The 21680-nt window shown below is 35.0% G+C and overlaps 2 protein-coding genes across 4 annotated transcripts; one reads left to right on the top strand and one right to left on the bottom strand.

The window, feature by feature from the left end:
* Positions 1–700: 700 nt before the first annotated feature.
* Positions 701–6639, bottom strand: LOC137730007 (serine/threonine protein phosphatase 2A 55 kDa regulatory subunit B beta isoform-like). Of its 3 annotated transcripts, none has more exons than XM_068469087.1 (14): positions 6235–6639; positions 5341–5444; positions 5110–5208; positions 4879–4998; positions 4358–4549; positions 4114–4205; positions 3622–3740; positions 3175–3298; positions 2893–3016; positions 2492–2560; positions 2292–2383; positions 2111–2188; positions 1904–1968; positions 701–1672 (listed from the first exon to the last, which is right to left on the bottom strand). In XM_068469087.1, exons 1-14 carry the CDS (start codon positions 6353–6355, stop codon positions 1536–1538), a joined length of 1536 nt encoding a protein of 511 aa, XP_068325188.1. In that variant the 5' UTR covers positions 6356–6639; the 3' UTR covers positions 701–1535. The 3 variants fall into 3 exon arrangements, with proteins under 3 accessions (XP_068325188.1, XP_068325179.1, XP_068325171.1); XM_068469078.1 differs by having other exon boundaries at positions 1904–1971; positions 4361–4549; XM_068469070.1 differs by having other exon boundaries at positions 1904–1971; positions 6235–6638.
* Positions 6640–17113: 10474 nt separating this feature from the next.
* LOC137739712 (protein NDL2) lies at positions 17114–20953 on the top strand. The gene is made up of 11 exons (XM_068479395.1): positions 17114–17339; positions 18122–18221; positions 18679–18776; positions 18915–19003; positions 19201–19261; positions 19361–19447; positions 19533–19610; positions 19698–19754; positions 19873–19928; positions 20175–20310; positions 20411–20953. Exons 1-11 carry the CDS (start codon positions 17280–17282, stop codon positions 20627–20629), a joined length of 1041 nt encoding a protein of 346 aa, XP_068335496.1. The 5' UTR covers positions 17114–17279; the 3' UTR covers positions 20630–20953.
* The last annotated feature ends 727 nt before the right edge of the window (positions 20954–21680 follow it).

Here is a 21680-nt window from a genome sequence, read left to right as displayed (position 1 = left end):
CTTTTTGGGTTTTTAACAATATATTTACACTAAGAATAAATTAGTTGCGATATCGTTATTTTCGAGATTTGAAATTAATAACTCTTACTTACAAGTAAAAAATAAAAATAAAAAATACTAAATTGTGGTAACAAGTGACTAGAATTTTATTTTCAATAATTCGGAAAATTTTAGCAATACCTCAGACTTAATTCCTAATCCCGGTTTGCTTTCTGAATTTTCAATTCATCGCTAGTGTCAATTCCAAAAATTATTCCGTCAGATTGAGAGTTGCCTTCATCAGTTCAATTGAAGGAGAAAAAAAAAAAACAAACAAACAAACAAATGTAATAAATTTGATGGTTGATGGCAAATTGCACATATTCAAAGGGGTTTGAAAACACAATTAAAGGTCGCTGGGGAAATTTAAAAGAAGATGCTAATTTCTAAATTGAGGGGGCATTGCTAATTTTCCTAGTTTTACTTCTCCACACCTAACGTCTATCCCATAATAAGAGCTTCATCTGTACGATGTGGGAGAGACACTTCCAAGCATCGTTGCACAAAACAAATCTCTCAAATAATATAAAAGATCGTGCTACTCACATCATGCTGCAAATGTGACACTTGTTTCACAGAAGAAAGGCCCGAGCCAAATCCAAGGAATTTAATTTACCATGGTAAACCTTAAAAAAGGGAACGAGCTCACCGCGGTCAAATATAAACAAAGAGAAAATTTTACCATATACAGTTATACTTAATAAAATAGTGGTTTAAGAACAAGGTAAAAGTTTGTTACAGTTCCTAGCTCCCAAGGGCAACACTAATGTCAGCACAAACTAAACAAAAGAGGCACCTAATTCAACAAAAGTAGTCCATATGCTTCGATATCACGCCGACCCCCGAATAATATAGAGATGATCAGTTTACCTACACCAAAAACATTTACCTAAACAATAAACACCCAAAAACCAGACGAATTAAGACCGAGGAATTAAGTCTAACATGGAGCCTTCACTGTCCAAAGGAACCAATACTTGCTAAGGAAAGAAAATCAGCAGACTCTGAAAGAGGGGGAAAGAATGGTTAGAGTAAAAACAGTGATAAAATTTCACAAACCCTTTTAACTTTAGTTCAAATAATACAAGGTTGAAGGCCCCGGTATCAATCAGCGTTGATGGCACCACTACAGCTTCTCCCCGCTTCAGGATCTAGGACCCAATTGGTTTCTACAGTAGCAGCAAAGCAGATATTGACCAGGTATTCTTTAGGTAGGGGGATCAGCTAATATCACATCTCTTCAACTAACAAGACACTATGAGGACAACAGCATTCTCCTTTCGAGTTACCTTAAACAGCAATGTTTCGCCTGTATGGGTGGGGTAGATACTACTTTCTTCTTGCAAATGTTGACATCAGCCAAAATGCTTCCTGATTTTGCAGTTAGGTAGGGTGCAGCTTAACATCACTAGTCGGAGAACAAGGCAAGGCAGCCTTTTGTCAATAGAAATCAGAAAAGCTTTGCCTGCCAAGACATACAACTTTCCATACTATTTTTATGCATAGTACATGTAAAGGCTGTTTGAAGCAGCACAGGCGATTGAATTCTCAGAAGGGTGCCATGCAAGATGTAGCAACTTTGTTGTGAAATCAAAAGAATTTCCGTTTGCATCAGCTCCAGAGTTATCCGCACCTTTTATATTACAATGGAAGAAAATATGTACAGATACTGGTTAGCAGATAGACTACCATCAAGTACCATACCTAATCGATTCAAATCTGAATTTTATTCTCTTTTACAAAAAAAGTTTTAAGTTCATTCGAGACTCCGAATGGAAATCAATTATGTTAAATTTTACCAAGACCACTCAATTTTCAGAAAATGGACTATGTATACAAAATTCATATGCAAGCAAGAACATACCTCGCCTGAGAACACGAGGAAGGCTGCCCAAAGATCTAGAAGGCCTTGCTGGCATTTGAACTTGTCTCCTGGAAGTTCATGAGAAAAATAATAAGCACATTTGACCAAGAGAACAAAAAAAACAAAAAAGAGTTTTTCTTGGACTAAATGATACCATTCCCTAAAAAGAGCATGCCTAAGAAGCATTATATAGAATTTGAAAAATACCTCATGGGGTTTTTGCTGGCCTCCAATGTTGTTGCTTCTGTGCTCACTTCAGAACAACCAAACACCCGAAACAGATTGCTGGAATCACAGAAATGTGTTTCTTCATATGTTGAGCCCCATACAACTTAGGTCAGGGTGCAAGTATAAAAGCAACAAAGGATGTTTATGGTCTACAGCTAACCTGTAAGAACCTGTTGCCACTCGGTGTCCATCTCCACTTAGACAGCACTCAAACTTATCGAAGATGGAATCATTTTCGTATAAATCACAAAGCTGAGAAAGATAAAGAACTAAATAAGTTGCATTGTATGGTATTACTTAAATAGTATTGTCTTCTTTTAAGATTATATGCGAAACAAACTTTTTGAAGGAATACATCACCTTTGGTCTTAGATATTCATGAACCTGGAAAGTTGCAACTGGGCCAGAATCCATGTTGATGTCCCATAACTGAGAAAACCGGGAAAAAAAGGTGAGAACAGAATTTGTAATGGACAGGGTTAAGAATCCGAAAAATCTGAAGACAAGAAGTAGCCGCAATCCACAAACTCACCACAAGAACAAATTGAATATCATGATATAAAGTATTCACTCTAAACATCACAGTAACAACAATAGCATATTTTAGCAATCCAGTCTCAAGAAACAGAGAGAGAGAGAGAGAGAGAGAGAGAAGGTTTTTAAGCATTTGTTACTGCAACTCTGTTACTAGGTCTATGACACGAAGTTTCAAAATATTGAAAGTATGAACCATCTTTTTATAAGAGTCTGAATATGTGAACCTTAAGAGACATGTAATCCCGACTGAGTATATGTCTTCCATTCTTAGCAAACTTAATATCTGAAATCGATGCTATTATTTCAGTGAAAAAAGATCTTGAACCGGGTGCTTCTTGTTCTTCAAACCTGCACCATTATAACTCATAATTAGGATTCAAGGGAAACCAAGAAATTAAAGAGGGCTAAAAGTGTCAAAGGATTTTCCATACATTTATTTTATTACAATACTAAATCATCTTTGTGAGTGCAAGAATGGAAGGGAGGAAGAATGAAAGACAACTCACAATTTGCTATGAGTGTCACATAAAGCTGACTGCCGCAGATCGATAAGACGAATTGAGCCTTTGGAGCTACTGTACGCCAACATGTTACAATGAGTAGGGTGAAATTCTGCGCATGTTATCACCTCTGCACATAAATTTCAAGTATGTAAAGATAAATAATTACACATGTGGAGCTGTTTGACCAACAAAGCATATAAATAAGGCATAATTCAAGTTTACTACATGGCCAGAACATTTCAGCCATATAGAAACAGATGAAATCTATGACAGACATGATAGCATGCCACTTAATGAAACGTTCACCAGGATATGACTGAATGGCAGACCAGGAGCCTTGTAACAAGCCCAGATACTTGGGTCAAGGTTATGTCTACTGCCATTTCTCTTCAAATGACAGTCAAAAGTTAGAAAAGTAAGAAATTGTCATCATAGTGTTGTGGGTTTTACCAGTTAGATCCTCCATGTTTGCAGGCTTCACATCAACAATATTAAAACTTTGATTGCTAATCTCTAGGTTCCAAAGATTAATTCGCAGGTCATCAGCTGATATAAAAGTTTCACCATCGCTGCGAAACCAAAAGATAGTTACATTAGTGACCAGACGATGGAGACCATGGTAGATAATATCCATGCAACAATACCAAAGTATATATTACATAATACATAAAAGTAAGATTCGACATTGAAAATAAATCTTTTTTCCTTCTAGTGACAAATATTGTTCCAGTGTCAACGTTTACAACAGAAACTGTTTTTTTTTCTTTTGGGGGTTGGGGAAGTCCAGCAACTAAAATTTGCTCCTCCATGATCACATAATCAAATAATAAAAATTTAAGTTCAAATAGGAGCACAAGCATCAAGGCAAACAATGAATATACACAACATGATTTAAAAATTGATGAAAAGGTGAAGGCGTATTCCATTGAATAAAAGATGTACCTGTTATTTGAAATCGAATTAATATGATAGTCATGGGCATGGGTATACACTCTTCGACATCTAGCCACAAGGCTCGTCTCTTGACTGGTCACCTGGATGCCACAAAAGTTCAAGTGTTAGAGCTAAATAATAGAATGTCATTCACCAAGAAAGTTAACCATAATTGACTCTGGAAAATTTTCTAAATACCATAACAGCAAAACCATATGCTATCAGAAAATAAACAAATCAGATTGTGTACAACTACCACTGGCAAGTGCAGAGATGGAAATGAAGTGTCATTGCTTGGAGAACTGATTGGGCTCTCTTTACATGCTCCATTTGCAAGATACGGTTTTGAGCTTGCTGACATAGAACTAGCAACTGAACCATTTTCCATAGATTTAGAAGCATCCACATTCATTTCACATACTTTCTTTACCTTCTTCTCTTGGACCTGCTCAGCATTAGGGCAGGATTAGAATGTTTCCTTCCATACGAAAAAAAAATTTAAAATAATTACATCTTAAGTCGTTGTACCACCTATTGGAAGCCATAACAAGTCATGCACTACACTCTGCACGTGCGTATGTGTGTGTTCATCCCAAGAATGAGGTATAAAATGAAATGCCTGGAGTAATCGCCATCTTTGTTCCGAACAATATATAAATGGAAAACGTAATGCAACTAATGTTGCTTAAAAATTACTCTGGCAGATGTGATATCGAGAGAAATCATCTTCCATATAATCTAACCACATACAAGTTCAAAAAAGGTGGGTGCTACCTTCCAGTATTTGATGGTTTTGTCATTAGTGGAGAGAAGAAACAGTGCACCATTAGCTGTTTGACACCATCTGATCTTGTTGATTTTTTCCTCAATTTCCAAACTCTTAAGATAATCAAACTGAGTTTTGAAAAAAGAAGAAAGTGCAAGTTAGTGAAATCCAGATTCTGGCAAAGAGGAAATCTTTATAAGCCTATCTACAGTCCTAGTTGAGCACAAAGAAAGTCATACCTCAGGTTCATGACTTTGAAATTCGGTTTTATAGCGGAACTCAGGATGCCTACTGATTGAATAATCCATCCTCTCCAGATCTCTCCGATGTCCACCATGCTACAAATTTAAGTTTATACAATAAAAGTAGAAATAAATCACACCAGTGTAACAAAATACAACAACAGAATAAGGATAAAGATAATGCACTCCCACCCCCATCCCCCTCATGATAAAAATGTATTAACTTACATCCTTTATATCCGTTCTTTCAAACAATACCACCCGGCCTCCACGATCTCCAGTGGCAAGGTGGTCCCCAGTTCTATCGAATTCAATAGCCGATATTATATCAACTGCAAAACATTCAGCATGTACACAAGCTAAGTAGTTGTGTATGTTGGTGCACCAAAGCACACTACTCAACACCTTCAAACACCCACTAAGTATCGTTTTCAAAGCTTCAAAAGCAGGTATTCAAGTGAGTCCATTGATTGAAAGTGATACGATTTCCAGTTCACTTATTTCTCAAATCCAAGTCCTTAAGTTTAAAACATATCTCCCTACATGCCTCCATCGCAACAATATGTTCGAAAATGAATCCCTATACTAATCAACTAAATGTAGTGATTTAAAAATTAAACGAAGATTAAAAACAATTAGACAGCCTCCAAATGTATAGCTTCATCAATTAATAGCCACAAACCATTAGCCAATAATGTAAGGTTCATTTGGAAGTGCTTTTAAAATGACTGAATGCGCTTTTAGAAAAAATGTTTTTGTGTTTCAAAAGCACTTGAACTGCTTCCTGAAGCACTAGTTATGTGATTTCTAAGATTCAGTTGTATTTTTATTAAGCATTAGTTCCAAAAACATTTCCAACGAAAACGCTTTAAATAATTTAAAATGCACTTCCCTTAACTATACAGCTCAAGTGCTTGGGTCATCAAAAAACCAAACTTTTTCGATTAAATTTCATTGGCGTCTTATGATTCTCATCATTCAATACACAATTTCTGCAACTAATCGTCCGATAAATGTATTTAAGATTAAATTAATTAGAATTAAATGTAATGAGAGAAACGAAAGCAATAGTGAATCCCCGACAATACGAAACGAAAATTAGAGGAAGAGTATTACTATTACCTTCCTGAACTTCTTCGCCGGCTGTCCTTTCTCCGAAGACCTGCGAAAACTTCCACTCGAGCGGCGATACGGCCGCCCCTGACGTCGCCGGAGCCGCGAGGCCCTCTCCGCCGCCGTTCATTTGTTTTATTCCAAAAAAAAATCGACAAGGAAATGAGCCGAGAAAAAGAGAAGAGAAATCAATGCAGAGTAAATCGATCTGAGAAAATCGGATTTGCGTGAATCTCAGGGATTCGGAGCAATCTACATCGGAAAATCAATGCAGTCTCTTCCTTCTTCTTCGTCCATTCCAAGCCTTACGCGTACGGTCCTCACAGCGAAGGAATTTCCACTCTCTCTGATTCTTTCTCTCTGATCTCTTTTTTCTTTTCTTTTTTTCTTTTTTTTTTTTGCTGAAAATAGAGGGGAGGAAAATGACGCAGCAGGACGTAGCTTTTTAGCTGATTTGTCGTGGATGTCTAAATAATTCAGACTCCCCACATTATTGATGTTTTTTTTCTTTAAAAAAATCTTAATTAAACACTTCTAGTACTGTTTATTTTAACGTTAAAGACATTTTTACTCACTTCTAGTACAATTCACTTACATCTTTATTTTATTATTTTCGTTAAAAACTAAAGTTTTTGAGAACTTTTCGTTAGTTTTCCTTTTTTTTTTTAGGTTATGGTTTAAACTGCTCTAAATTACAATAAAGGATATAATTTATTGTCCTAGATTATTATGACAAAAAATGTTTACGTTCATACATTTTATTGTAGAAATTTTATAATTGAAATGGTGTAAATTTCTTTGTCAATGTTCAAAAATCATATTTGTTTTAATTAATTAAATTCACAATCATTTAGTTTTTAATAATTGTTTCGTCACGCATATATTTAAACAAATTGACAATTCACTGTCAGAATGTTAGTTATTACCAACGTAATTTAATTGTTTTAATCATACACACAATTAAGTTATCGTCAATTTAATTGTTTTTATTTTATTTTATAGTGATAATATTTATATGATTATTGAGAATATAAACAATTTTGATGATATAAAATATATGAAACTGAATCGCATTGACAATTAGATGCATCAACAGAATAAAAAAAAAATTCATTGTGACGAAAATACGATTCGTTACATCAAATATCATAATATTATTAATTGAAATTTTTTTATTCAAATTTCCAACTATTGTATTATGGCCATTGTCGTACCAAAAAAAACTCCCAACCGAGTAAACCCAAGTATTTTCATTATTTATTTCATCTCTTCATCTTTTTGTGTTTATGTTTTTTGAGGAATATTTGGTTGTAAAATTTGGAACTTTATTAAAGCAATAATAATGAAATAAAAGTGGTAAGCGGTATATTTAGATGTGATAACTATTGAAAGGGACAGGAATAATATTATATCCTTTTATATAATTTTTTTTTTCTAATCTCTCAACTTTATGGATATGGTCGTGTGAAATTCGGCGTAGCATACAATGTAGCTGTTTTTCTTTGATCCAACGTTGTTTGTTGGTTTGTAGCCAAAAACAAAAAAAAAAGGTAAAATCAACGGTGGATGTCTTATCATTGGAGAAATGCTGAGAGGGTTTTTTTTAAGATAGAACTATTCATAAAAATTTTATCACCTTACAATTTAATGTTAATTTTGATATTAATATTATAAAAGGGTGTGTCAAAAACTTGAGCCGGCGGATAATACATGGAGAGACTCACTTGAAAGAGCCCCTTTAGCATTTCTTATCGTTGTGAGCAAAATACTGGAATATATTTTGCTTTTGCTTTCTTGTAATCAAAATTTAATCAAATCGAATAGTTTTGAAAGAATAAGTCTTTATCCGTTCAAGATTGATGTGTGTATTTGCAAACAAAAAAGTTGATGGATGTTTTTTTGTATTCTAATGGAAAATATGTTACCGTAATTTTTTGATTCGCTCTTAAATTTAATCTAAATTTCAAATATGACATATAAAAATGTCGTGTATTTTTCGAATTCGTATGGGGTATTCGATCAATCCTAACCAAATTCATTCATTAATTGTACTTAACAATTTAACCAAAAGTTAATCATTGTATTATTCTTTTTGTTGAAGTTAAGGTTTGATTAAGATTCGACCTACCCCTAATCTCACATCACTTGTATTAAGTAACGTTCATGATGAGATTCACAACACCTAATCTCACATCACTTGCAATTAGAAATTGAACCATTCAGTATCGTTCGCAGATTAATTCGGTCAATGTCAAGATGTATTTAAAATTGTATAAATTTTTTCTTATAAATTATTTTTCTCAAGTGAACGATTGAGATTTAATTTTCAACGTTTACTTTTTTATTTTAATGCGGAACTCTCAATTTTTGTTTTCTATTTTTAATTTGAGAAAATGAGTCGGCACTTTAAAATTGATATTTAACCCCCCAATCGAATCTTAGAAGCAAAGCTTTTGACCCATTTAATATGAGCCTGGCCCACAGGATTTTGGGTTGGGCCTGTTTCAACCGTATCTACTGACAAAAATACACGTCAAATCTGATTAAAGGTCGTCTTTATGATCGACAGAAGCCATCGGGCTTTTCAGTGGGGTCGTAATTAATTCTTATGCCCTGCACCACAAGCAATGCTCATGCAAACTTTCGTTAGGGATTTAGGCTTCGCAACAAGAGGAAAAGCAAAAGTAAATAATTTGCCTTGGAGTGAATTCTATATAGTTTTTGAATTCCGATAATACTTTGGTACTCATTAGTGAATATAATTTTGTTACATGATATATTAAAACTATTATTTTGACAAATAATTGGCATGTTATTTAAAATTTTTGAATTTTAAAAATACAAACACGTGACATTTTTTAATTGGTCCGATTCATGGATGAGTACTCTACTCTGATATGGTTTAATAAAAAAAAATGTGACGTGTTCTTTGTTTTCTAAAGTCCAATAAACATTAATAATATATCTATTATTTTTAAAAATTATAAAATACGTGTTAAAATATTATTAGACAAAATTAAAAAATTATTATCTTTATTTTGAGTTGACAAATATGACGACCGACGCATGCCAAAGGTGCAAGTTAAACTGATCGACAATCTAACGTGCAGTTCGTTGAAAATAAGGTGTCCTTTTTTCTTTTGGATAAGCTGATCGACAAATATAACATACTATTATTATAAATAAAATAAGGTATCCTACCAAAATATAATTTTATTGGCAAACGATACGATGATATACTGTGATAAGGGTTTGTGCTTAACAAGCCTAACATTAGACCCAAAAGAAAAAAACCACCGACGGATTGCCCTTTCGCCCTGGCAGCATCGATGGTAGCGATCATCTTCTTTAGGAATTTTATGCTTGTTCTGGTTTTCCCCATTACAGAGGAGAAGATAAAAGTCAATTTTCTTTAGACTGAAGATGAATGCTAAAATCAGTTGTTTAGGAGTGCGACATTGATAAAATAAAAGAAACCGAAACCAAACAAAACCAAACCCAAAAGAAAATCGAACTGAACTGAATTGAAAGTAGTTCAGCTTCGATTTTGGCAAAAAATCAAACCGAATGAAACGGAAACCACCCCTATGCAGAAGTCAAACTAGAACAAAGTTTGAATTTCAAGAAGTAAAATTGTGACTTCTGCATTTGTTTAAAATAGAATCGATGACAAGCTTGGAATCACCTTCAACATATATATCCTTAAAATCTTTGACTTTTGCAAACTTCAACACACCACGTAAGGCAAGAGCTTCATCAACAAATATAGTATTCTCTCTAAGATTGCGAGTCCCAACAACAATAGGAGACCTATTATGATCTCTGATGACAAAACCTGCAGCCGCTTGAGATCCCACCACTAAACCATCAAAATTAATTTTGAGCCATGGCGCACAAGGGCCTTTCCATTGAATAATCTGAGAACATCCATGAACAACATCGAAATTATGAATTGATCTTGAGCTTTTATTAGTGTTGTAGTACTCACTACCAGCTGTAGTAGCCACCATTGGAACTCTAGCAGGGTGGACCTTACAATTATGAAAAATCAAATTGTTTCTATCATTTCATATTTGCCAACAAATAAGGAGAGCCTTACTAAGATCAGACAATTCCGCCTCATCATTAGCATTCAATTGAGATAACCAATCAATTAAATCCAACCCGACACCAATAGGGTAAGGGCTAGAGAAAATTCGCTAAACTTCTTGAGCATAGATACATCTAACAAAAAGATGTTGCTGATCTTCTTCATCAGTATTACAAAAAGGACAAACATGATTAGTATTAGGAACGAACCTATTTAATCTCACTCGAGTTTAGAGTCTCCCACGAAAAAGAAGCCAACAAAACATTTTTATCTTATGAGGAATTAACAGTTTCCGCATTTTATTCAACAAAACAGCTAAAGGGTGTACTCTTTGGTGCTCAACTTGCAACCACGTTGTAGACTTAACAGTGAATTCACCATTAGTAGATGGACCCCAAATAAACTCATCTTGCCTTTCATGCAAAGGAAGAAGAATACTACATATCTTTCGTACAATATCAATGTCCAACATACTCATTAATAAGGTATTGTTCCAACTGTAATTAGCAATAAAATCACAGCCACCCATAGATTTAGGAGTACAAACATTCTTCCAGGCCACGGGGGCCATTTTAGTTTCATTACCCCAAAGAAAAGTTCTACACTCTTTGTCCAAAGTATAAGTTATTTTATTAGGGCATTTAAAACAAGTCATGACATGATTAGGTGTAATATCTCACATCGTCCAGGGGAGTGTATCATGTAAGTTTTATATGTATATTCTCATTTCTACCTAGAACAAGGCCTTTTGGGAGCTCATTGACTTCGGATTCCATCGGAATTCCGAAGTTAAGCGAGTAGCGCGTGAGAGCTAATCCCTGGCCGGATGTGTGCCGACGAGAATGTTGTCACATCCGACCTAGGCTCCCACCACATCCCGGGCTCGACTCCACCGTAGCACGATATTGTTCGCTTTGGGCCCCTACCACACCCTCACGGTTTTGTTTTTGGGAACTCAGACGAGAACTTCCCAGTGGGTCATCCATCATGGGATTGCTCTCGCGTGCTACTCGCTTAACTTCGGAGTTCCAATGGAACCCGAAGTCAGTGAGCTCCCAAAAGGCCTCGTGCTAGGTAGAGATGAGAATATACATATAAGGCTTACAAGATTCATTCCCCTGAACGATGTGGAATGTTACATTAGGCATGTCAGATAATTGGATTTAATTAAAGTTAGTTTGCCAGCCCTATAAAGGGTATTTGCCTTCCAACCTACAAGTTTATTTATTTATTTTGAGAATAAGCTCTTTAGAGTTGACAGGATCTTTCCAAAAAATTATATTATGAATTCCCAAGTACTTAGCAATAGTTGTTTTATGCTGAATTTGCAATATGGTAATTATATCGTTTCTTAAACTACTAGTGGTATTATTAGAAAAATAGAGAGACGATTTGTTGAAATTAATCTTTTGGGCAGAGGCAGAGTAAAACTTACTGAGGGTATTCATGATGCTCCTTGCTGCTTTACATGAGGCTTTACTAAAAATTAAACAATCATTTGCAAAAACAAGGTTAGAAATTCTGAACCCTAAGGGGGCGTTTGTTTGCCCTCACTGACTGGGACTGGACTGGACTGGACTAGCTATTAGTCCAATACTGTGTTTGTTCCATGCTGGGACTAACATTAATGAGACTAAAGGGGACTAGCATGGACAAAACCCTTCACTAAGAGGTCTTAGTGAGACCCCCCAATAATCATGGGACTAGCTAAGACTATCCTCTATTTCTCATCCTTGTCATGCTCAACGACCACTCCTGACAGACTCATCGTCATCGCCGGTCACCTAGATCAATCATTAACTTCCCGACTCTCTTTCAGATCCATTTCACAACCAATTTTCATATAAAATATACCAAATTGAAGCTGGGAGTGACAAGATTACGATTTTACTTGAATCGAGGCCAAAATGTGGTCGAATGTGGCCGGAAAATGGCCTGGAAGTCTCGGCCTGTTTGGGCTTCTTCAAATCCATGACAAATTTGAGCATGCAAAGCTAAGATCTCGGTCTAGGGATGGTGATGAATTTTTTGGCGGTGCTAACTTCATCCAATTTAATGAAGGTTGGCCAAAAAACACATCGGGAAACATGCAACTCGTCGGGAAAATTGGAGCCGTGAGGTTCCGTTCGAACAACGCATAGCTAGAGAAAGGGGGAGGACAGAGAAATAGAGACTGAATCAATAAGGAGTTTGACCAGGAATGAGAAAGAGACATGAATTGAGAGGTCTGAGAGGAAAAAAAAGGGGGAGAGGGTGGGACGATGAGAGAAGAGGAAAATAGTGGGACGGAAATGGTAGGAAAAGATGGAGAAAAAGATAAGATCATAATAAAATATTAATAATTTATATATTAAATAAAATAATATTAGAATTTGTTATTATCCAACTTCTTAGTCCAATACTGCACCAAACGCTTCACTAAGTTAGTCCAGTTTAGTCTAGTCTAAGCCAGTCCAACTTAGTCCTTTAAGCTAATCCAGTCCGAGATAGTCCGGCGCAACAAACGCCCCCTGATAAGTAAGAATACCAACCTGATTTTTAGAATTACAAGCTAACAAATTTAGTTGTCTAATTAAAGGCTCCATGCATAAAATAAAGATGTAAGACCATCTCCAATGGTTGGGTTAAAAGCCAAATTTTTTAGCCCGGAAAATTTAGCCTTTAGCCCAAAAATAGCTTTTCTGCTCTAACCGTTATAGCCTAAAATTTTAGCCCGAGATTATTAAAGAATGAATTTAGGCTATTTTTTTTGTTGAATTAAATTAAAATATATATATATATATATATATATATGTAGACTATAGTAGATTAATTTTATGAACATTTTAATCTAAAAAAAAATTTAAATTCCGATAAATATTAGGTGGAGTCCACTCTGATTTCTGGGCTAAATTTTGGAGGGAATTTGGCATTGGTTTAGCATTTAGCATTTAGCCCAAAATTTTCCCTTGGGTTGGATTGGGCTTTGAGGGAAATTTTGGAAGGTAATTTAACTTTTAGCCCACCATTGGAGTTGATCTAAGAGGATAAAATATCGACCTGCCTGATTCCCCGTGAAGGATAAAAATAACCCTTTGTTTCTCCATTAATCAAGACAGAGAATGAGGTTGAAGTGACACACTCCATGACCAGCTTAATCCAATTGTGGCGGAAACCAAAATTACTAAGCACCATTCGAATATAGTCCCGATGAAGCATATCGTAGGCTGTCTCAAGGTCCAACTTAATGGCCATGGAACCCAACCTGCCTTTTTTATTCTTAAATCCAGAAAAAATTTCGTGAGCAATAAGAATGTTGTCATGGATTGATTTTCCTGGGGCAAAAGCCCTTGATTTTTAGATATAATCTGTGCAAGCAGAGGTTTGAGCCTAGAAATGATAATTTTAGTTATAATTTTGTAAATAACATTGCATTAATCAGTTTAAGACTTGAGGGATTATCAAAGAAATCTCTAACCAATTAAATAACAGAATGCTTAACAGTGGACCAACAATGTTGGAAAAAAAGATAGCATGCAACCCCATCAGGTCCCAGGGCCTTTAAGCTTCCAATGCCGTTCACAGCCATCCAAACTTCATCTTCAGAGACTTCCTTCGGTAAATCGATATTTTGTGAATCAGTTATGCACGGATTGATAATGTCAATAAAGCTACTCACATCACTGGGATTGGGAGTATGGGAGCAGGAAAAACGCAGTTTAAAATCCTGGACAAAAATCGAAGGATAAAAATTATGGTAATTATATATGATTTCTCACGATGGTTGGTGGGTTAATGTTGATGGGATATTGGAACTTATGGTGTACTTACATATGTAGAGTTTTCTAATTTATAACCCTACAAGAGTGTATCATAAGTATTAATAATCCCAAATAAATTCCATTACCATGTTTGTTTAGGTAATTAATTAATTTTTAAGCAAATCAAGACAAACAGATTATGAAGTTGGTAAGTGTCATATAGACGGCCGATGAGGGTTTTATTGACGAGAGCATCTCATGTTGCCAATAAATACATTTTTAAAAATTTATTAAATAAGATCATGTGTCCAAACAGATCCTGACTTATCATGACAATTACCAAAAAAAGTTCTAATAACGCACAAATGCAAACAACTCGTATCTAAATGTAATTTGGCCTTGAATTTTTCAATCTTGCTAAATGACACAATAATCTACCTAAGTCATTTGTAGCTCAATTGGTTAATAATATTTATTTTTGTGCTTGAGGTTCCATGTTCGAATTATCCACTCTGTATCTTTTAATTTTTTTTTAATAAACGATTAGTCTCACTATGAGCTAGCAATAATTATAGGAAGGGAAAAAAACTTAAATGACATATAAATTAAATTTTAAGTGATTTGTTATTATCAATTTTTTAAAATCATTAATTTGTCATCTCACTTAGCTCCGTAAAGTTTCCTTTCAAAATAAGAGCACATGAGTTGGTTTCAAGATTATTTTGGGGTCTAGGAAGTTTAAAAATCCAAAATAATGGTGAACACAAGTAATGTGTAGCGCACGTGGTTTATTTTAGATGAAAAACATAACGAGGTTAATGTGAGATGACAAAGTAATGATTTTGAAAATTTGATATAAAAAGTTCATATAACAAATTTAAAAATATGTATAAGTATATACGTCATTTTAAAAAAAAAAATCTCTTATAAAAATTGTTTGTCAATAATTAACGGCAAATTTTTCTCGAAAAAACTGTGACTTGGTTGTGTTTTGTCTGGCAATTTTCGTCGAAGAACCGTTGTCCGGTGATCTTAGAAAAAACCGTTTTAGTAAAAGGACTGAAAATTGTGTGAAAATTAACTTTTGGATTGTTGTCTGGTGAATGCTAATGACAGATACCAATAACTTGATGAAAAATTAAACAATAAAAATAATTAATATACAATTACATGTTTGCACTTATAAGTTATATCTAGTCACATGATGTCTCAACTGCTGAATCCTGTGGTCGTGATTACGATGGCCTACCATGCATTGCCAAAAAAACAATTAAAATAAATAAATAAAAGAGTTGCAAATCTTTCTGTCTTTGGATGTGAACAATACAATCTACGTGTATATTCCAATTTTAGCAACATGCATAAGCGTTTAACTCGAACGGACCACAACTTGGTCCTACTATTTGTGTCCGACTTATTTGAGAGTATGAACATGAGAATTAAATAATACGATTTGATACAGTAAATAATGATAAGTGATCAAGAATATTTACTCGTATGTTATTTTATTATAATGGGCAAATAAATAAGGACGTTGTGACTTCTCTTGTTGCATTTAACAGATTAATAATAATAAAAATACGTGGATCAAATAATGCAACATGTAAACTAATATAGGAAAAACTTATGGGTTAGATTGATTATGCTTGTTCATATATGTTCATTTTCATGAATGAAATACATCATATTTCAGTGGGTAATTGCAATTCTCAGTATAAGTCAAATTTTGACTACTTTTATTCGCAATTGTACCAAGATTTCGCAAAATGACTTTGAGGCCTCGTTTGATGTCTATGATTGACTTAAATAAGATAATTTAACAGATTCAATGCATGTCAAATGAAAACATAGGTCATGTTTGGTACTCTACTTGAATTCAACTTTTTAAACTCAAAAACAATTTTTATGTTTTAGGAATTAAAAACTTGTTTGGTAGGATTATTTTAAAAAACTAAACTCAAAATTAACTAAAAAATATAGTTTATTTTCTAAAAACATAAAAAGTGAGCTTTTAAATATAAACTTACTCTTTTTTTTCTCCCTCCTCCCCTCTCACTCCAAATCTCTCTCTCGCTCCTTTTTTATTTTTATTTTTTTTTATTACCATTTTCATCTTTCATCTAATTCGCTCTCTTCATTTTCTCTGTCATTTCTCTCACTCCTCTTCCTCTCTCTTCTTTCTCTTTCCTTCAATCATCTCTTATTCTCTTTCCTCCTCTCTTCTCTTTCTCTCTCTCATGCGACCCCCTATTTTTATATCTCTTTGTTTAGTTTAAGTCATAAGATTTAAAATTTTTAAATTACAAACCAATCAATTTTTTTGAATCTTAAAGAAAATTGTTTTCGAAAAATGTTCTTAAGAAATGTTTTGAAAAATAATAAAAAATTTCAAATAAGATACCAAACATACTCTAAATGCTCAGTGCCATTTTTTTTATGAATGAACTTAAAAGATGAATTAGCAATGCTTAAGAGAACTCTCTCCAAAATTAGGATTCTATATCAATATTTTATAATGTTAACACGAAAATTAACGTTAAACTATAACAAATCCCTAAACATAAATGATTTACCACTTAATATCTTCCCATGCTATTCATCATATCCACTTCACATTGTAATTAATATCCTTGTTGTTTAAAAACGACACGTAAATAATAGCAAATGCTTGATATACGTGCCCACCAACATCATGACTTATTTACAATTTAGCCCTTGCTTCAATTGCAATTAACAATTTTTACCAATTTTGTTTGAAAAAACAAAAAAAACAACTCCAAATACGACTTAACAAAAATAAAAACAACTTCAAATACATAACTACTTCACCACTAAAAAAAAACCAAAATATAAATATAATCTGTTTTCAAACAAAAATACAAAATAAAAATCGTTAGGGTTTGGATCTTTTAAAGAAAAAAAAAAAATAGAATTAAGGAAAGCAAGGGCACTTTAGTAAATTTAAAAAACTGTCGGCCTCTCGCTCTTAACTCTGGTTAAATCAAAACCCGTTCATATATACGGGACCGCTCGTGAGACCTCGCTGGCGATTAAGCGTCGGTGACTCGGTTCGCGACTCGTACGAGTCAACATTTTAAAGAGAGAGATTTGTATTTTCATATTTATATATAAATCATGGAAACCAAACCCAATGCCTCAGCCATTTGAGGACTTTTAGAGAGAGAAGAGAGGGGGGAGAGAGAGAGAGAGGAGAGAGAGGGAAAATGGGGGATTCAAGTGATTCGGTGTCGGTGGATATGGAGGGGGTTTCTCATGGCGGAAAGGTAAAACAACCCACATTCCTGAAATTTTGTATTGTATTTTGCTTTTAACAAACACGTTGTTCTGTTTGGTTGCCGAGAAAATTTCGAAATTTGTATAATGCAATATGTATTGCGTTTGATCCTGCTATTCTGAAAAGGCCAACTCTTTGATTACGAAAAATGGGTGGTGTTGAGAGGAATTGACTAATATTTTCTTGCTTATCATGAACGATTGCTGCAACATTACTTTTTCTTAATTGCAGGCTAACAAATTCAGATTGTCTATTTTTGTTGTTGGGTTTTTGTTAAATTCTCTTTCTTTTGAAGAACAAAATGCATTTTTTCTCATTTGGGAGCTGAGTATGTGAGTATATGAATCAATTATCTATAAAGTAGTTAGTAGTATAATTTTCCTGCTTTGGGAAATATGTTGTATTTGTTTGGTTAGTAATTGGAATGCTGCTGATATTCTTGGAGTCGAAGAATAAAAATTCAAACTTTCTTTGATGATTGCTTTGCGCCCATATGAGCAAAAGTGGTCAATTTTCTACTTTGTTATTAAGGGTACTAACTGCATACGATCACTCTACTTTTCTTCTTGATGGTAATATACTTTGTTATGCTTGTTAGTGTATTATCATCTCCTCACAGTAAATAACCGGAAGGGCGCCTTTTTTAACGTGCGTGGTTTATCTCTTGAATGCTGATTCGCAGTCATAAGAATGCTTTGTCACTATTCTGTTTCAATTTTACTTCCCTGAAATGTTGTCTAAATTGTATCCTGTTATGGCATCTCTATGCAGGAGCATATTGTGAGAACCGGTCTTGGTTATGTGTCGGTCGCTGTGTTGGGAGATCCGGACAAGCCAGCTCTTGTCACATATCCTGATTTAGCGTTAAACCGTAGGTGCAGCATGGCTTAGCTACCGATAATTATTGTTATGATTGGTTGTACATTTGGTTTGTCTTTGTCTTGCATACGTGGACGTGTGCTACTCATGAAATTAAAATTCATTGCCTGGCAGTTTTGTTGATTGATCTTACCCATCATTTTCAATTCCAAATTTTTTAGTAGAATCAAATTGCTCATAACCCTGAAATATTATGTGTAGTTAGAAAATACGTTTGATCAATTTCTATCTCTGAAATTTATTTGTTATGAGTGCAGTTTCCTAACTAGTTTGGTTTTGCTTTCTTCTTACTAAATTGGAGAAATTCTGTCTTAATTTTTTACCAACTTCAGACAAGTATTTAAAACCTCGGGCATCATGGATTATCTCGACCAAACGCTTCAACGTCGTTTATCTTTTCGTGACATTAAGGTCCAACTTATCATTTGTCTTATTATCTGATTTACCAGATATGTCCTGCTTTCAAGGATTATTCTTTTGTCCAGAAGCTTGTTCCTTGCTGCTCCACAACTTTTGCATATATCATATCAGTCCTCCTGGCCATGAGGTTTGTAAATCAATAACTTGACTACATATATGGCTTCCACTTGATTTTTATGACTACACCAGTTTAATTTTCTCTTGTATTTGAGTGCTATTTTTCACATCGTATCTTATCTTGTGCTTTCTTCAAGAACTTGTTCAGTTGGGAGCTTCTGCAATTAGCCTTGATGATCCGTTGTATTCTGTTGATGATTTAGTAGATCAGATTGCCGAGGTTCTCGACTTTTTTGGGTAAATGAAATTTCCATTTCATGTGAAACAAGAACTTGCTTTGGAGTGATCTAAATTAAATGCCTGTTCATCAGAATGCTTCTGATTTAGTGTCTTTACTCCCATTTACTGAACCCACGCAAATAAATAATCATCCTTCTATTTAGATGATTGAAAAATGAAGGTAGTTATCCTGATCTCTCTTTCTCTCTCCATAGACTCGGTGCAGTGATGTGTATGGGAGTTACAGCTGGAGCTTTCATTCTCACCCAATTTGCTGTAAGATCTCTTGGCACAGTGCAGATTGGTGCTTATATGTGTTCCTTATCTTTCAATAAGTCCTTAATCGTCTGATTTTCCTATAACTCTTGGCAACAGATGAAATATAGACCACGTGTCATGGGTTTGATACTTGTTTCACCCATATGCAAAGCAGCCACTTGGACAGAATGGTTGTATAATAAGGTTTTTTTCTTCCCTTCCTGGATGTATAAATTTGTTGGGTTTAAGCAAAATCTGGTTCTCACATGACATTTAATATCATTTTCAGGTGATGTCGAATTTACTCTACTTTTATGGCATGTGCGGGGTGGTTAAGGAGATATTGCTTAAGCGGTACTTCAGCAAGGTCTGCCACTGTTAGTTGAACTCACATATATTTTTGTCCCGGCATCTATTTTGGTTTGATTGTTTAAGTTTTAAATCCTGGCTGCAGGAAGTTCGTGGTGGTGTTCAAGTACCAGAGTCAGATATAGTTCGGGCATGCAGAAGAGTTAGTGTTCTAGCCTTTTTTATCTTCTTTTATTATGTTACGATCCATGTCTGAATAAAACCAACGATGATGGTGGTTAAGTGCTGATCTCATGTCTAATGTCTGTATGCTCTTACAGTCACTTGATGAAAGGCATAGTTCGAATGTTTGGCGATTTCTTGAGGCAATGAATGGGTAAATTCTATTCCCGAGATTTCTTTTATATTTTTATTTTATGATCAAATCCCAATAACAAACCACCCACTTAGGAAGGGGTTGTCCCCGGCAGACAAATTATCAATGAGATATTGGCAATCACTGTGGCATTCTGTAGTGTTAACTGCACAAAATGCATACAGGATGTTTAATTATAACCACTTCATAATCGGAATTTGATGCATTAGGTGGCATGGAATTAATTCTATTTTTAATTTCTCGTAGGAGACCTGACATTTCTGAAGGATTGAGAAAGCTACAATGCCGTTCGCTAATATTTGTTGGTGACAGCTCTCCGTTTCACTCAGAAGCTCTCTACATGACTTCAAAACTAGATAGAAGATATAGTGCCTTGGTTGAGGTATGCAACCCGGCTAATTTCTACGGTCATATCAAGTTTGAGTCGTACTTTTCCATGAATATAGGGTAAGCTCATTACTGGACGTGTGGGTGACCTGCAGGTTCAGGCATGTGGATCAATGGTGACAGAAGAGCAGCCGCATGCGATGTTGATACCGCTAGAGTACTTCCTCATGGGATATGGTTTGTACAGGCCTTCTCAGTCCAGTGTCAGCCCAAGAAGCCCCTTGAGTCCGTCCTGCATCGCACCTGAGCTTCTTTCACCAGAAAGCATGGGCTTGAAGTTGAAACCGATAAAAACTCGAATTCCTCGTTCCTGAAAGGAGTTGAAAAAAGGGTTTGCGAAAAACGCTTCTTTTCTGTGAGTTTTAGATTTCACTTAGATTTTGGGGGTTGAAAAAAGGGAAGGGGATTAGCGGTTCTGTAGATATCTAGAGAGAGAGAGAGAGAGAGAGAGAGAGAGAGAGAGAGAGAGAGAGATACAGGGGATAATATCCAGATATAATTCTTTCATTTGTAATCACAACTGTTAGTTGAGGAACGGGAAGGTCTAGTTTTCTGTATATCGTCGAAATAAACATTTAGTTACAAACAAAAACGTAAATCTCAATAATGATATAAAATGGATGATGATCTTGTGTTTTGTTCGTGTTCTCGAAGTGGGTTTTCTGTTTATTGAGCGATTTTCTTCTTTTAGTTTTACTTTTTGTTCTTCTCCTAGTTATGATACGTTGATTCAACCGGGTGCCCGACACACCTAAAAGATGCTTATCTTTAGTTGTACCACAAATTCGGCTAGTTACTTAAAGTTAGGTAAAGACCGGCTTTCGTTTTGGTTTTATTGATGTGGCACATTCAACTTAAAATGGTGGATCATGTGTCACCCCAAGTAGCCATCTATCTTGGCACAAGATATGACTCGATTAATCACCCTGCGATAAAAGGGAGGGACTTGGTGGAGTCTGTCATGGCCTGCATGATATATATATGGCCGGGAGCATCTTTGCTTATCATCACTAACTTAGATTAGATGGATTCTTACCATCATTCTAGAAGATTGCCACGTGTCCTATTACTGACGGGTAGTGCTATGTACAATTATTTTTACCTTTTACATATCATTTTCAATTTTTGACGGTTGAATGTACCACCATGACTTCACATCAATTTTTGGCGGTCGGATGTGCCCCCACGACTCCACATTAATCGTCCCACTACCGCGGCTATCTTATGAAGAAGATGACCTGAAAAAATCACCGCCACTACGATTCCTTGGGCTTGCGATGACCATGGTTAGAGACAAAAGCAAGGGAAAAAAAAGGTCATATTTTCGTCTAGTATGCGCCTTCCCAATCCTATGGCCATTTCTTC

The sequence above is a fragment of the Pyrus communis genome, chromosome 1 (assembly GCF_963583255.1).
Source record: "Pyrus communis chromosome 1, drPyrComm1.1, whole genome shotgun sequence".
In the NCBI taxonomy this organism is placed as follows: domain Eukaryota; kingdom Viridiplantae; phylum Streptophyta; class Magnoliopsida; order Rosales; family Rosaceae; genus Pyrus; species Pyrus communis.
The sequence above is the reverse complement of the archived record's forward strand: the minus strand, read 5'-3'. Positions and strand labels throughout refer to the sequence as shown.